The sequence below is a fragment of the Leopardus geoffroyi genome, chromosome C2 (assembly GCF_018350155.1).
Source record: "Leopardus geoffroyi isolate Oge1 chromosome C2, O.geoffroyi_Oge1_pat1.0, whole genome shotgun sequence".
Taxonomy (NCBI): Eukaryota; Metazoa; Chordata; class Mammalia; order Carnivora; family Felidae; genus Leopardus; species Leopardus geoffroyi.
This window is the reverse complement of record NC_059333.1, coordinates 3,369,447-3,385,352: the sequence shown is the minus strand read 5'-3', so window position 1 is coordinate 3,385,352 and position 15,906 is coordinate 3,369,447. Positions and strand designations below refer to the sequence as shown.

At 62.3% G+C, this 15,906-nt stretch overlaps 1 protein-coding gene across 4 annotated transcripts in view; it reads left to right on the top strand.

The window, feature by feature from the left end:
• Positions 1-11,495, top strand: part of PDE9A (phosphodiesterase 9A) — a 90,278-nt gene extending 78,783 nt beyond the window's left edge. For all 4 annotated transcript variants that reach the window (XM_045501272.1, XM_045501273.1, XM_045501274.1 and 1 more), the window contains 9 exons: positions 570-674; positions 994-1,076; positions 2,223-2,379; positions 4,583-4,696; positions 6,556-6,660; positions 7,327-7,455; positions 8,598-8,693; positions 10,144-10,261; positions 11,347-11,495. In XM_045501272.1, coding sequence (XP_045357228.1) covers positions 570-674; positions 994-1,076; positions 2,223-2,379; positions 4,583-4,696; positions 6,556-6,660; positions 7,327-7,455; positions 8,598-8,693; positions 10,144-10,245 — 891 coding nt within the window. In that variant the 3' untranslated portion in view covers positions 10,246-10,261; positions 11,347-11,495. The remainder of the gene's footprint in view (positions 1-569; positions 675-993; positions 1,077-2,222; positions 2,380-4,582; positions 4,697-6,555; positions 6,661-7,326; positions 7,456-8,597; positions 8,694-10,143; positions 10,262-11,346) is intronic.
• The last annotated feature ends 4,411 nt before the right edge of the window (positions 11,496-15,906 follow it).

The window sequence follows — 15,906 nt, the reverse complement described above, 5'->3', positions numbered from 1 at the left end:
GAGAGTGAGAACCAGGGAGGGGCCGGTGAAGCAGCCTGTGAGGGAGAGTGTGCAGGTGTGTGTGTGTGAGTGCGTGTGCAGAGAGCAGAGTGCGTGTACGTGTATGAGTGTGTGAATGTGTGTTTCACAATAGATTTTTTTTTTTTAATAAAAGATTGCTCGGAACCAAGTAGGAAAAGCTTAAACGTCAAATATGAAACTATGAAAACGTGTGATGGTGACTGGGACCCAGAGCCCCTCCCGTAACCCCCAGCCCTTCCCCCGGCTTCACGTCCCCACGTGGCCCCTCAGAGCCCCTCTGGGGGGCACCTCAAGTCCATGAGCCCAGGGGGAAGCCTGTTCCCCACCTGCCCTCTGAGGCCACAGGGAGGCCAGTGGGCGTCCTCGGGCCCCCGGGCCACTCGTCCTTACCTCCAGCAAGCACAGGAACACAGCCGGCCTCTGGGTCGGCCGAGGATTTCACAGAGCGCATCCGAAACGCCAGCCAGCTGGCGAAATCGGAGGAAAGGTGTGCAGGGCGGGGAGGGCGGGCAGCTGCGTGCCAGCAGCCGGGGCCTCTGTCTCTCCAGCTCTGCGTGCACGACAACTACAGAAACAACCCTTTCCACAACTTCCGGCATTGCTTCTGCGTGACCCAGATGATGTACAGCATGATCTGGCTCTGCCGGCTCCAGGTGCGTCTCTGGGGGGCTCCTGCTGGGGGCGGGGGCACCTCGCTCACGGACGCCGCCCCCACCCGGGGGCACGGCTCCCCCACCCTCCCAGGGAAGCCACCTCGCCCCTTGCTGTCCTCGGGCGAGCCGGTGGCTCGGTGCGGGGAGCAGGGGCGGGGCACCGGGCAGGTGCGGGCCCGCCCTCCCGGCCCCACCCCAGAGAGCGGGGCGGGTCCTCCCCACAGGCCAGCTGCTAGGGGACTTCGTCCTACCCATGTCCCGCCTCTCCCACCCCATTCCAGCCCCCTCCTCACCCCCTCCCGCCCTCTCTCTAATCCAGGAGAAATTTTCCCAAATGGATATCTTGATTCTAATGACGGCAGCCATCTGTCACGATTTGGATCACCCAGGGTACAACAACACGTACGTGCACGATTTTTCTCTCTCTCGTTTCTTCCTTCTCAAGGGCTCTCTGGTTGTCAGAGGTGACCTCTTCAGCTTCACGCACAGACCAGTTCTGAGGTGGGGCTGCGGCAAAGGCCTCACCAGCACCAGCACCCCCAGCTCAGATGCTTAGGACACGGCTCCCACTTTGGGACTTTGTCCAGGGCCTCGGGCCCCCCCCCCCCGGGGCAGACCCTTCCAGGTCGCCAAACCCCGAGGGGCCGCCGCCCTCCTTTGCGGTCCTGCTCCAGACCCTGCACGTCCCTCTGCACAGGCAGAGCCGTGGTGGTGCCCAAACTCCCCTCCGCCCGAAGCCGGGGGCAGTACCCGCACAGGATGCCCATTCTCCGGATCTCACTCCCCAGCCTGTGTCCAGCAGCAACAGGGCAGAGACTAGGACTGAGGGAGAGAAGGAGTGCAGGCCAGCAGGGGGCGGGGAGGCGCCGTGGGGGGCCAGGAGGACAGGCCCAGCTTGGCCGAATCGGTGATCCGCTCCCACCTCTGGGGTGGGGGGCAGAGGCACAGAGTCCACCCCGTGTAGCCATCAGGTCCGGGCCGCGTGGCACCCGTTCGCATCCCTAGTGAGGCACCTGTCCTTTCGGTCAGATGCGTCTGTGCGGTGACGTCACATATGGCCGGGAACTCGCCGGCGGCTTTCATGGCAGGCCTCCGTCAGGACGGGAGTGGGTTCCACGGTGTGGACGTCCGTGTTCCTCAGAGGAGGCCGGCACCATGAGCGCCCATTCCCCCATTTCACACCCAAGATGATGGGCACAGCACAGGCCAGCAAAGGGGTCTTAACCGCAGCCTCTGACCTCAGAACACATCTTGGTTCTTCTCCCGAACGTCTGCCTTTTGCCTATGCCGATGTTTGCAAGGGGCCCTAACAGATTCCCTTCGGGGCGGCATGACTGGGAGAAGTCGAGGTGTGTTGGTGGTGTCTACTCGGCGGGATTCTAAGACCTGGAGGGTGTCTAGTTAAAGGGGCGGCAGAGTCAGAGAGCCCAGGGGAGCAGGTCCCCGGCACCTGCAGGGCACGCCCGGCTTGCCTTCCAGCCTCTGCGGGCACCGCCGCGTCCGAGCGCAGGTGCCCGAGGCTCCGTTTGCTCTCTCCCGTGATGCCAGGTACCAGATCAACGCCCGCACGGAGCTGGCCGTCCGTTACAATGACATCTCGCCCCTGGAGAACCACCACTGTGCCGTGGCCTTTCAGATCCTCGCCCAGCCCGAGTGCAACATCTTCACCAACGTGCAGCCGGACGGGTTCAAGCAGATCAGACAGGTGTGCAGGGGCCCTCTGACCGCAGAGTGGGAGGCGGTGAGCACGACCACGGAGTAGAGCCCCTCCCGCCAGCGGCCGAGGCCCCAGAAGCCCCTGGTCCCACCAGGGATCCTGGGGAACCCATCCCCCACTCCTCGCCCACCAAGGCCAGTGGCATTCCGGGGAGAGGCGCGCCCTCGGCATAAACACACGGGACCCCACTGACCTGCATTTCACATCCAGTGTTTCACCCGAAGCCTTTAAGATCCGTCCTTTCTCCAGCTTGCAGCCCGGGAGAGTGGGGGTTACAGAGGTGAGGGGCACCATGGGAACGCGCGGGCCCTGGACAGATGCGCCTGCTGAGTCCCACCTAGCCGACTGTTTCCCCTGCCCCCCAGCTGCCTCCCCCTGCCCCACCCTCACCCGGCCGGCCCCACCGCCCACTTCACATAAGAGACCCTGGGGAGGCCTCTGTCGCCCTCCTGTCCTGAGACAGACATCCACCTCGCTGGAGGTAATGCCCCCTCCCACGCAGGAGGTCCCACGCTGAGCACAGCTCTGTGCGCCACCCTCTGATGTTTTCAGGGGAGGGAAGATACCAGAATGATCTCTTGGAAGAGTGTATGGGTTGAATGGTAGCCAAAAAAAAAAATTGTATGTTCACTTCCTAACCCCCAGAACCTTTTGTATGTGACTTTATTTGGAAAAGAGTCTTTGCAGTGGTGATTAAGTTAAGATCTCTGCGTGAGATTAGCTGGTGCTACCCAGGTGGGCCTAAAGCCAGTGACAGGTGTCCTTAGAAGAGACAGAGGAAGAGACAGATGCATGGAAGGGAAATTGGCCTAAAGACGGAAGCAGAGGCCGGAGTGACCCGGGGCCACAGGAGCAGGAAAAGTCAGGAAGGACGTTTTCCCGGCGCCTTCAGACTTCTGGCCTCCGGACTGGGAGAGAATGCCCCGCTGTGGTTCCCCGTCACCTGGCACGCGGCACTCGTGTGGCAGCCCCAGGACACATGCACAGGGAGCCACCCTCGTGGTGAGGCACCCTACTCTGCTGTCCCACGGATGACAGCCTCACCCACCGGGTGCCCGGGGGCCTCACCTCAAGGTGCACCTGTTAAAGACGCTGGGACCCGGGCTGTCCCTCCTGGAGGTCTGACAGGCTGCATTTCATCAGAGAACACCATCCCTCCATCTGCCGTGGAAGCTCAGAGCCGATGCCAGTGCCGAAGGACGGTCCCCATCGAGTCGCCGATTTCCAGCCCAACCATGTCCCTTTATCTATGGGCTTTCTGGCCTCTCTTCCATGTTCTGGAGCCGCCGGCCGGGGACACCGCGAGCTGTTGGGATGAGCCCTGACATGTCTTCCTCTCCAGCGTGGGAAGGGGCGAGTCGTAGAGAGTCCCCGAGGGCTGCCGGTGAGGAGCTCCTGTGGGGAGCGACCTGAAGAAGCGAAGCAGCCGGGTCCCCTTGGTGTGTGCCCTGCCCTCCTACCCCGGGAGCAGTCAGAGCAGCGTCCCCAAGCAGGGGACCCGCCTCCCTCATGCCGCCCGCCATGGGGACGCACGAGGCTTGTCAAACGTCAGACATGAGACTTTCCTGACCGTGAAATCGTTCAGCCCGATTTTTAATAATATGTTGTCATCGAGTACCTTGCTTACCAAGGTAGTAAGGTACTTGTAGTTAGAGAATCATCGCATTCTCGCTTACGAATGTGTTAGTAGAACGACGCTGTCAAATGCAAGCGGGCTTTGACCACCCCCGCGCAGTGTGCACCCAGAGTCACGTACAGATGAGACGCGACAGGGGAAAGAGACTTCCGGAAGATCGGCGATTGACCTCCGGCAACAGGACGTGACAGGAACGGCCGTGGATCTGGATTCCTGAATTGAGGGGAAGTATCCGTCCTCAGTCGAAACCGACCGTCATCACCGGGAAGCCCAGCGCCGAGCCGGCCATCTGCGAGCCGATGGGCCTGCCCCCTCGTGGACTCGGCCCTCGGGGCCCATTTGCAGCGCACGGGTGGGCTTGAACCCCCAGCCTCCACTCGCCAGCTGCGGCCCGGGAGGCTCCCCGGCCTCTCATCTTACAAATGAGGACGGTGTTGTGCAGACGCACACGTAGAGTTGGCCCCGGACCCGGGGAAGGGCCGTGTGCCCGGCCGGCGCTCGCTGGGTCCTTGCCGGGATTCCGCCCGGGGCTAACGCTTTGCTCTCACTTTCCAGGGGATGATCACTCTGATTCTAGCCACTGACATGGCAAGACACGCAGAAATTATGGATTCTTTCAAAGAAAAAATGGAGAATTTTGACTACAGCAACGAACAGCATGTGACCCTCGTAAGTAGATCGCTACACCCGTTTCGGGGGCCCTGGTGCACGCGTCCCAGGCTCCGGCCCAGACTGGACACCGAGACGCCAAAACCCTGAACCTCGCCCTGCAGCGTCCAGCTCTCCCCGGGCAGCCCCCAGCGGGCCTGTCTTCCGGTTGAAAGCAGCTTTTGTGCCTCCTGTGCCACCTTCTAATTTGAAGGTGGTACGTGGGGGAAAGCAATCCATCCTGCTCAGTCCCGAGAATAAAGTTGGCTCTCCCACGAAGGCGGTGCCCCAGAAAACACTCCAATTACCAGCTGCCGGCCGGGCACCCCAATTACCAGCTTCTGGACGCAGCACCCCTCCCGGCCCGGCCCGGCCCTCCACGAGCAGGGCCAGCGGTGCAGAGGAGGGCAGGGAGCCTCACCGTGAGGAGGGCCCGCCTGGGTCTGCACCCCACCTGCCCTCCGTAAGAGAAACACGTGGAAACACCCTTCCCCGTCTTCGGAGAAAGGGGTTCTGCTGAGCCTTGTCTGGGCGTTAGGCCTGCTTTCCGGCCTTCTCTCTCTCTCTGGCTCTCTCTTTTTTAAAACCGATGGTCACTTTCTGTCCCTGGAAGCTGATGAACAAGGAAGCCCTCTGAGATCTGGCCGCCCGTCTGACGTCACATCCCCAAAACTGATACGTAGCTAATACACAAGGTGTGCAGGGAAGGACCTCACGTTCTGCAGAAGTTACACGGCAGGAGAAAATGTCCCCTGGGGCCAGGGCCTCCCGAAGCATCGCTTCTTGGGGACGGGGCGCAGAGAAATGCAGTCATGTGGGAGCCGTGTCCAGCGGGTGTGGGAGGGGCCGCCTGGCCCTACGGCAGGGTGAGGGCGGTGCGTCTGGAGACAGAGGGACGAGTAGACGTGCCCCCTTTGCCTCCGTTTTCCCTCTGAAACGTAAGGAAAGACCCTGGAGGGCAGAGGCCACATGTCTGCTGCCAGTGTCGAGACCGTGAGCCGCACAGAGTGACCATCACCCCTTTACTCCCTTCCTTCAACCGTCCAAGCGGGGGGCGTGGGGAAGAGGCCCCGGGTCCCCGGGGTTCCATCCACCCCCACACCGGGCGAGGGGTGGCGGCCCGCAGCACAGACCAGTGGGTCGTGCCCTGGCCGGGGAGCCCCCAGATCTCCACCTGTTCGTGCACAAGGGCTGGGGGAGGTAGAGGGGAGGAGGCCCCCAGGAGGAGGCCCGAATGCTGACGAGCTCCGCGCGGCCGGGCCTGGGGGCCTGGAAGCTTCCCGCCGCCCGGCAGCACCCAGCCTGTGCCCCGGGCCCAGCGTCGGGCCGCTGCCCCGAGAGGCCTGCCGGGCAGAGCCCTGTGATGGCCTGTGTTCTGGAGTCACCTGAGCGGAGACAAGGAAGGCCGGGATCAACTCCCGGGGACTGACAAGGGGACAGGGACAGGGGCAGCCGAGTCAGCCCAGATTCAGCTGAGGCCGTGCCAGGGTTTGAGCCGAGCAGAGCTTTGCCGAGTCGCCTTGCCCACCTGCGCCTGCCGGAAGGCCAGGGCGCGCCCGGGACCCGCCGCCCCGAGCTGATGTGCCCAGGAGCACCGCCTGCTGAGTCAGCGTCACACCCTGAGCGCCGGCCCACACATCGGTGACTCCCGGGGCCCAGGACATCAGTGACTCCCGGGGACGGTCGTGTGCCAGCCCCGAAGGCACCCACCTTCAGGCGCAGGGGCAAACGCCCTGGCCCGACCGGTCTCCTGAAGTGCCCACTGGGCGCGCAAACCTCACCAGACTCGGAGGGCTGGTCTCCGGGGAGGACGAAGTCCAGACCCAAACGGCAGCAGGGGGACGTGCTCTGGGCCCCGCTGATCCCCCCTTGTCTTCCAGCTGAAGATGATTCTGATAAAATGCTGTGATATCTCCAACGAGGTGCGTCCGATGGCAGTTGCAGAACCTTGGGTGGACCGCTTATTGGAAGAGTATTTCATGCAGGTGAGAGCGTCCCGGTGCCACCAAACCCCCTGCGGGGGCCCCGTGCTGGAAAGGGGGATGGGCGTGCCCGGGGGACGAGCGGACAGGAGCAGACGGTCTCCGGCCCCCAGAGAGCCTCACGGCAGGTGCACATCCGAGAGGAAAGACGGCCACAGCCTGCAAAGTAGCGTCGACAGCTGCCACCGGGGACCATGAAAGAGCAGTGAATGGGGGCGGCAGCATTGGGCAAGTGGCCTGAAAGGGAAGAGGCAGAGGCAGGAGGGGAGGCTCCCCCGGGGCGGGCGACACCAAGCAGGTCAGCCTACGCTTTGAGGCCCGGGGAGGCCCTCAGACGGAAGACCAACCAGCCCACGCGGGAGGTGACGGAAGGGCCAGTCAGGCGCTCGCAACGGCAGCGCGGTGGACCCCGGGTTCAGAGCCGAGAGCCGAGAGCCGCCCGGCGACTCACCCCCCCACCCTCCACCCTGTCCCTCCGCCCTGTCGTCACGGCGTGGCCCTGCCTCCCCAGCTCCCGCCATCCGTCCTGGTGACTGTGAACGTCCCCACGACGGAGCGGGCTGGCTGGCGGTGGCACGTTAACCTGCCTTCTGCCCTCTGAGGCCGGTGACCCTCGGGGCCCCCCAGATTCCACGCTTTCCAACGTTTCGGGCTATTGCCTCCCTGCAGAGCGACCGCGAGAAGTCGGAAGGCCTTCCCGTGGCCCCTTTCATGGACCGGGACAAAGTGACCAAAGCCACGGCCCAAATTGGGTTCATCAAGTTTGTCCTGATCCCCATGTTTGAAACGGTGACCAAGGTGAGCGACCATCACCACATGCTGAATGACGTCGCGCTGAGAAGCACACACGTGCACACACGTGCACACACGCACCAGCGTGCTGTAGCTGCCTGCTCAGTGCCCCCCTCCAGCACGCCCAGAACACCCTCTCGTCCCCCCTGTCTTGTCCCTCCCGGTCTTCCGGCCTCCCTGCGCCCTGGGGCCCCCCTCTGCCCTCCACTCCCAGGGCACCTCTGCTGACCTGCCCCATCCACGGGCACACGGCCATCCCCAGGCAGATTTCAGCCAGGAGACTATCTCTGCCTCTCTCCCGAACCTTCCATGGCTCCCCACTGCCCACGATGCAGGGAAAACTGCCCGCCTCGTTACACACAGTCCCCCACCCTCTCTAGCACTCCGGTCGTGCAGGATGGCCCCCAGTTCCTGGTCCTCCCCTTTCTTCAGACCACCTCTGACTGTGTCCCTTCAGCTGGCCTTGGCCCCGTCCCACCCGCCAGCCTTCCAGAACCGCCTCAGCACACCCTTCCCTAAACCCCATTCACTCCCGCTTCTCTGGGGCCTCGGCCTTCCTGCACATTCCTTCACGGACTTCTGGGCCTTCGCCACGGCCAGCGGGGACAGGGGCACAGCACTGCCACGTCGGGCCTGCCCCCCTCCGGCAGCAGGATCGGGATGTGACTGGGGAGGCACGGAAGGCATCCCGGGGCCCAGAGCTACGTGCGCAGGGTTCCGCGGGGCCGGGATGGCAGGATGGCCCGAGTGAAGGCGGGCGGCCAAGGCCCTGCCGCAGGAATGGCCGGTCTCCTCCGGCCACCGCGGCTGTGCAGAGACCAGAGGCGAGGCTGGCGTGTGGAAGATGGACACTGGGGGACGGGCAGGTGGAGGGCAGGTCCGTGCGAAGGGACAGGGCAGAAACAGAGCGGGACCCGGAGGTGGGTGGGCAGGGGCAGGTGGGAGGGTCTCCAGGAGCCACTGACCGGACGGCCTCGGAACCCGGGTCAGCGTGGACCCTGCTGCGGGCGGGACCCCAGAGCTCCCCAGGGTGCAGGGGACCGACTCACTGCCTGAGCCACCGAGCCACGCAGGACCCGACACCTGGCCTCCCGGACGCCGCGGCCGCGTGGAAAGACAGCCTGAACACATCTGCTTGTCCCTCCCAGCTCTTCCCTGTGGTCGAGGAACTCATGCTGCGGCCCCTTTGGGAATCCAGAGACCGTTACGAGGAACTGAAACAAAGAGATGACTCCGTGAAAGAGGTAAACCGAGCCGGGCAGGAAACGCGGTCCTCCCCGGGGACGGGCCGAGCCGGGCACCCCCGCAGGGGCCGCTGTGGACTCATTTCCACCACCACCCCCCGAAGTCCAGACCCAGGCAAACCGGGGAGCGTCTACTCTCAGCAAAACCAAACGGCCCCCGATGGCCCGCGCCCCTCGGGGGGGCCACGTCGTCCCCAAAACCTGTGCTGTAATCGGGTGGGCCAGGGCGTCAAGGCATCTCAGACCCCCTCGGAGCCGCGCCCTGGCCCCTTGTGGGTCCCCGTCCTCCAGCCCTGGGGCTGGCCTTGCTGTGTGAGAGGGTGGTGGAAGGAGGCGCTCCCCGCGGCACGAGAAAAGCATCCTGGAGCTCTCACACACCTTGGGGTCGGGGAGACGGGGCCTGGCCCCAGGTCGCTGTCAGGACGGGACCGTTCGCAGGGAAGGTCCAGCTCACGTGGGCAGAACCGGCACAGACGCTTTCTGCAAAGCGTGCGAGTGGGCTGACCGCCCCAGGGCCTCCGCGTGCGCACGTCTCTGCTTCGGGGACCCCCGCGGGCCTCCCCTGCGTGACGTCCAGCCACCAGGGTGTGCCTCCCCTCAGCCCCCCGCCGCCTCCTCTCCGGTGTCCCTGCTGCCTCTCGCTTTGTCCTGGTCTGGCCTCCACCAGCGTCACGCACCCCGTCCCGTGCCATCCCCCGCTCACTTCAGTCGGGGCTCCCTGGTCATGGCGTCCCCCCACCTCGCCACCGGGAACCCCCGAGCCCCACTGAGCGCTGAGCGGTTTCCCAGGCGCCCCGTGTTGCCCTCGCCACCCCCCGAACTGCTCTGTGTGTGACGCTGGGCATGTGTCAGTGCTCAGGAGGTGCCTACTGGTCGATGGGCATCCCGCGACTGGCCTCTCTAGAGGGATCCCTCCACTACAAGGTCCCCGAGAGGTCCTGAGACTCCAGAGGCTAAGAGCAAATGGTACAGAGAGCGACGTCAGAGCAGGTGTGCCCGGCGGGGCCCCGGCAGGATCGCTAAAGCACACTCCAGCCGTCGCTATGAAGGTCCCAGGCCCCGCTGCCCAGTGGGGGCCCCGGGACCTCCAGGATGCTTCCCTACCCCCAGAAAGGACAGACCCCCCCCCCCCCCCGCCAGAAGAGAAAGGGTGGACGGGCTCCGGGCTCCCTTCCGCCAGGCCACCGGGCTCGGCAGACACCGTGAGTGCATTGTCCAAGCTCCGGACGCTGGCCGAGAAGGGGAGGCCTCCCACAGCTAGGGAGGTGGCTCGCTCACAGAGCCGTGTCTGCGACGTGCAGCTGCGTGTGTTTCGGCACACCGCGGCCGAGGACCTCTGCCTCAGTTACACACCTTGGCGTCTCAGTCAACAGGAAGCACTTTAGCAGACAGGTCCTCACGGTCTCCTGGGACCTGATCGTTGCCTTCTGTATACCTGTCCCGGTTACAGAGGGAGACGGAGAGCTTGACGGCGGGGGGCACCGACACGTCGTCGTCGAGAGAGAAAACCAGAGATGTGAGAAACAGAGAAGAGGGTGCTATTCTGAACTGACGTCTCGATGCACATGGTAACTCAGAGCCTAAAACGGGGTGGCACTGAAAATCTCTGGGAGGGGGAAGGAAAGAAGGTGGGGGCAGAAATCTGAAAGACAGATGGGTTTTTTCAAGTTTTTGGAACGTTTTTTATTTATTTTGAAAGTGAGAGAGGGCGTGCACACAAGCAGGGGTGGGGCAGAGAGAGAGGGAGACAGAGACTCCCAAGCAGGCTCAACGCTGCCAGCATGGAGCCCGATGCAGGGCTCGAACTCACGAACCGTGAGATCACGACCTGAGCCGAAATCAAGAGTCGGACGCTTAACCGACTGAGCCACCCGGGCGCCCCTGAAAGACGGATGGTTTTTCAGTAAAGTGAGACTTTTATTCCTGGCCTATAATTCTTAGAATTAGGCTCTGAAAGAAGGGGGGGGGTCACGCTTGGGTTGATAGCCAAAGATCAGTAATTAGCCTATGTGCCGCTTATAAGGAAAAGCACGTTTTAAAATCTTTCCAAACATAAAGCATTTGCGTCTGTCGCCGTGAGCGTTTTCCTGTGCCCCTGACGCAAGCTGTTCGTTTAGTCCGTGTCAAAGGGAAACCAAGCTCATTCGGCCTCTGCGTGGTCAGGTCTCGGCACACGCACGTCTGAAGGACCCCTGGAGAGATTCTCGGGACAAAGCTTTCCAGGCGCGGGGTGTGGGAACCTGCGTCTTGTTTGGTGCAGAGGGGCAGTGGCCAGCTCTGGCGTCCGAGAAACTGAGCGCAGCCAAGTACAAGCTGAGAGACCCACACAGGCGTCTCAGCCTCTCTGAGCCTCAGAGCCCTCATCTCCAGCCTCGAGATAATCACACCATCATTACCCCTTCCATGAGCAACATGCCGCCGGCCCATCAGAAGCGCTCGGGAAACACTGGCTTTGCGTGTTTCGGTCACACCCTATTTTTTAGTGGTTCAGGAGAAGGATCAAAATCGTTTCATTTGGCCTAAACGTGCTCAGCCGTGTGTCCAATCCTTAAACATCCCGTGCGTCCTCCCATGACGATGTTGATTGTGTTGACTGTGGGGGGTTTCAGCCCCACGAAAACAAACTAGTAGGTCTTTTCCCTCTTCCGAGCAGACGGAGCCTGGAGGAGGCAGGACGATGCGGGCCGTGGTTCTGGACCAGACTGGCCGAGCCTCGCGAGCCGTCCGCACGGGGGAGAAGTTCATTCCGAGCGCCTGACTCCACGAGACCACGTTTTCTAAGAACTGTTTTGTTCACTGATACAAAAAAAAAAAAAAAAAAAAGGAAAACGGAATTCATGATGCTGTACAGAATTTTTATTTTTAAACTGTCTTTTAAATAATATATTCTTATACAGAAACGGGTACTGTACTTTTTCTTTGTAGTGTTGTGTATCCGGGGGCTGCGTCTGGCAGTCCCCAGAGCCCCCGAGCTCTCACGGGGGGACAGGAACTGTGCTTTGCTCGCAGATGTGTCTGCGCGGTGTGATGTGACGCTCCCTCCCGTGTAAATTCAGAATTAAATGCCAGGCGGTGCCCGGAGCACAAGGACGTGCGCGTGTCCTGTTTGTGAGGAGCGAGGGGGCGTTGGTGGCTGTGTGTGGGGAGGTGGGAACGTGGCACTTCAGTCAGCAGACTGTGCACAGCACGCCTCCGGGGAGGACAGCTGTCCTTTCTTCCTGCCTTTGCTTTTGGGACCAGCACTGGGGACGATCTGGGGGGCCCCGTGCCCATAAAGGGAGACCCGACCCCGGCTGGCGGGCCGTCACGCTCTCCCTCGGCCCCGCCGCGTGCGTTTAGACCCCGTGACGCTTCCCAGGGCCACTGGCTCCTTCCCTGCACCCCCTCGGGACAGAAGAGGCTCCACTCGGATGAGCTGACCTGTCAGGCCGCCCGCCTAATCTGAGCTCTGCAGACATTTCACCCGCTGCCGCGGAGTCTCCTCGGAGCACGCCTTGGTGGATTCCAGAATATTGCTTTCCACCTCTGAATACTTCATCTGTGGGCTGTGACATTTTCCGTCACTTCTCGAATTCACTTCCGTATGAACGGCGACCCCGGTTCTATTGCTGTTCGCGGTTCTGTTTTTCATGTTCATCCCGCTAAAGCCCGTGCACATGGCCACGACACGCGCAAACCCAGCAGGCGTCCCCGATGCAGGTCTCCCCCATGCCTGCGTGGCGCCCTGCACTGAAGTCCGTGACCCGCTCCCCCCAGCGAGCCAGCCTCTGACAAGTGCCCCCCACCTGCCTGCCCGTGAGCCCGCCTTCTGGCCAGGTCCCTCCACCCATCACCCTGTGTTCACACCAGGGAACAAGAACACGCTGTTTTGCATTGTCTTCCTCTCCCAACTTTGTAGCGATTCAGGGAATGATGCGTGGGGTCAAACCCCGGCTCCAACGGACCCCCCCCCCAAACCCCACTCCCAAATGTCCTGCCCGAGCCGGGCCCTGACGAGGCGCCGGGCAGGCGGCTCCCAGTGCACCCCTCTCCCCCTGCTGAGGACACAGCAGCCTCTTGTGGCCCCAGCGCTGAGCCCAGGGGGAAGGAGACAGGAAAGGAGGAGCGTCCGTCACTCCCGCCCGGGATGGTGACCCCGGGCCCGACGCCCCCACACCGCCTGTCTCTCTGCCTGTCGCGTGGGGGACCACGGGTACCGTCCGCGGCTTCCTCTGCTTGCACTGTCCAAGGCCAGCGGGACAGTCCTCGCGTGCTGGCATCTTTAGCCAAATCACATCGTGAAACCAGTGCCACTGGTGGAACGAATGAACATTAAACGAATGAACATTAAACACGCAAAATCCCTCATCTCGGCCGAACAGCCGTGGGCGGGAGCCGCTGGCTTCCGGTTGCCTCTGCCCCACGCGGCCAGCCGGGTGCCACAAGGCCACCCGCCACGTCCCCCGCAGGAGACGCCCTATCCGGCTCGGGCTCCAAGGGCAGCTGCGGCGTCAGGCCCCGCCGCCCCCACCCCGGGAAGGGCCGAAGAGGGACAGCGAGTCGGGCACGTGTTCCAGACGAGAGGCTTTGCTCTGGCTCCCTGCTCTCCCAGTATCACCGCTGGGGAGTCTGTAAAGTTCAAATCAAAAGAATTCAACTGTGATTTCTCTAAGGGGCGGATAAAAGTGTCGCTCTGGATTTTGGGGGGCCATTCTCTGTCAGGAGCCCAGAGGAGCTGCATGAGGCTGCTGGGGACTCACAGTGAATCCACACAGGGTCCCCACGTTCCCCCAGGCTCACCGTCAGCCTGTGTCCAGCCGGGAGATCGACGGAGTGAGCCCGGCAAAGATCGGACAGTGTGCCAGAGGCCCCGCAGCAAGGACGGGAGGCGGGCTTGTGAGCTTGGGGTGTGCGGCGAGGGCCGCCAGGTGGACGGCGAGCCTGGGGCAAGGCGGGGCCTCCTGGAGTGTGGCTGTGCAGAAGGGCCACACAGGGAGGCCAGAGGCCGGTGAGGGAGATACCCCGCGCCATCCAGGAAGAGAGGGAGGTGGGGTCTGAGGGGCCGCACAGGCCCTAGGCCCAGCTGGACTTGGTGAGAACAAGAGGGGCGATGCCCACCCGTGGTCCCCACCGAGTGGGCTTGACCAGCCGGTGACTGGGCCCATCTGGGCCCCAGCCCTTCCCTGGCTCGGATGCCCGGCTCCCGGTTCAGGTGACTGGAATGGTTTAGAAAGGCAGACACCGACACAAAATGATCTCCCAGGACCCCACCCACGTTGGGAGCAGCCCTGGTGATGTACACGTTACGAACTCAGACATCTGCCAACTGATGAGCGAGTCTGCATTCGTTTGGGGTCACTGACCGAGAAATCGTGTAAGGGGAAAAAACAGCAAAATGTGTGTGTGTGTGTGTGTGCACGCGCGGTGGGGTCAAGGATACTCAGGCAGGTGCCAGGGGTATAGGCACATACCCCTCCTGGCACATAGGCTCCGCTCCCGGCTGGAGAGGGAAGCTGGAAAGATGGGAAGATGGGGGCACCGAGTCCAGGCCTGACAAACAAGGAACGTGTGCGCTTTGTTCAGGGGGAAAGGGACAGGTGTGGCTGTGTCACCCCAATCTCTGCTGCCACGTGGCCCTCCTCCCTGTGTGTCTGTGTCCAGATGTGCTTTTGCTATGGGGACATCAGTCACTGGATCAGGGCCCCACCCACCTCAGGGTGACCTCATCCTAACTTATTATTCTGCAAAGACCCTATTTCCAGAGAAATTCACGTTCACAGGTGCAAGGGGTTACGCTCTTTCCCGGGGGGCGGGGGGGGGCACAGTTCAACCCCCTACGCGCTCAGTCTTAGCTTTCCCGTCCATCCATCTCTGCCTCTCCAGCGGCCGTGCGTGCCGAGCCGTCAGCATGAGGTCTGGCTCTCAGCTCTCCATCGACAGCAGGCCCCTCGGGAGCCCGCCTCTCTCTCTGAGGGTTGAGGCGTCACTGCTGAGGCCCCGGGCAGGGCGGGGGCTCAGCTCTTTGGGGATCCGAGGAAGGCAGAGGGCAGGTACCCGTGAGGCGGGACAACGGCAGACTCAGAGTCCAGTGCAGACACAGGAAGGGACAGCAGGGTCTCTGCGGGAGGACCGGGGCACCGGGTGCAGGGGGACTCACAGGGGACAGCTGACAGCCAGGGGTTAGGAGGAGAGGTTGACAGGAAGGTACAGACCCAGGAGGACAAAGTGTGACCATCTGCCCAGGGAAAGCTCAAACCTCTGGCTACAAATGGGAAGCGTATCAGTCAGCTCTTGCTGCATAACAAACCACTCTGAAACTTAGGGACTGGAAACCACATTGCTTTTCACTCCTTGTGGCTCTGGGGGTTGAGGGGCAGGATTTGTGGTCTGGCCTTGCTCAGCTGGAGCCGGTGGGTCTAAAGGGCCTTGGCCACATGTCTGTGGAGCTGTTTGGTACCAGCCACTGTGCAGCAGGCCACGTGGTTCATCCTCAGGGTGGCAAAGTGATCCCAGTGGCAAGAGCGCCTAAGCCCCAGTGCCCGGGCACTTTTCACGCCTTGCCACACACACGGCTGTTACGTTACGTCCGTCTGGCCACAGCAAGTCACGTGGTCAAGCTCGGGTGTAAGGGGGGCAGGGACAGACTCCACTTCACGACAGAGGGACACGCGGTTTGCCATCTACCAGAGTGAGGAGGCCCGTGGTCTAAACACACAACTGGCACCCACGCCCCAGTTTTAGCCTCTTCTGCCCGCTCCGTTTCGGGAGTGATGGCTCCCTGCGGACCCCGTGTCACTGAAAAGTTACCTTGGCGTCCCGATGCTGCGATCGTTGGACTCCCACTGAAAGGGTGTGGCTTCGAAGCTCTTGATCGCTTCCATGTGGTCCTCGGAAGGCTTCCCAGACACGCCGTGCGGTCTCCACTCGGCTTTCCCACCGGCTCTGGCCGGCGTCTGTTCTGACCGCGAAGTCGGGGACAGCATCACTCCCCACTTTCAGGGCCACGTGCCACAGCCCAAAGGGGGCTTTCCTGCCCCTGGCATTGTTTCGTTTCACCAGATTCTCTGCACGGGACTCACTGCACCAAGCCATCAGAGGTACCTAATAAAACCTAAAGAATTTTTAACCATTAACCTTGCATTAGATTGCAAAAGCATCTAATGAAGGGACTCTAACAACTTTTACTCTGAGCCCCCAAGAGCTCACGGAAGGTGTCACATTTGGTCTTTCAAGT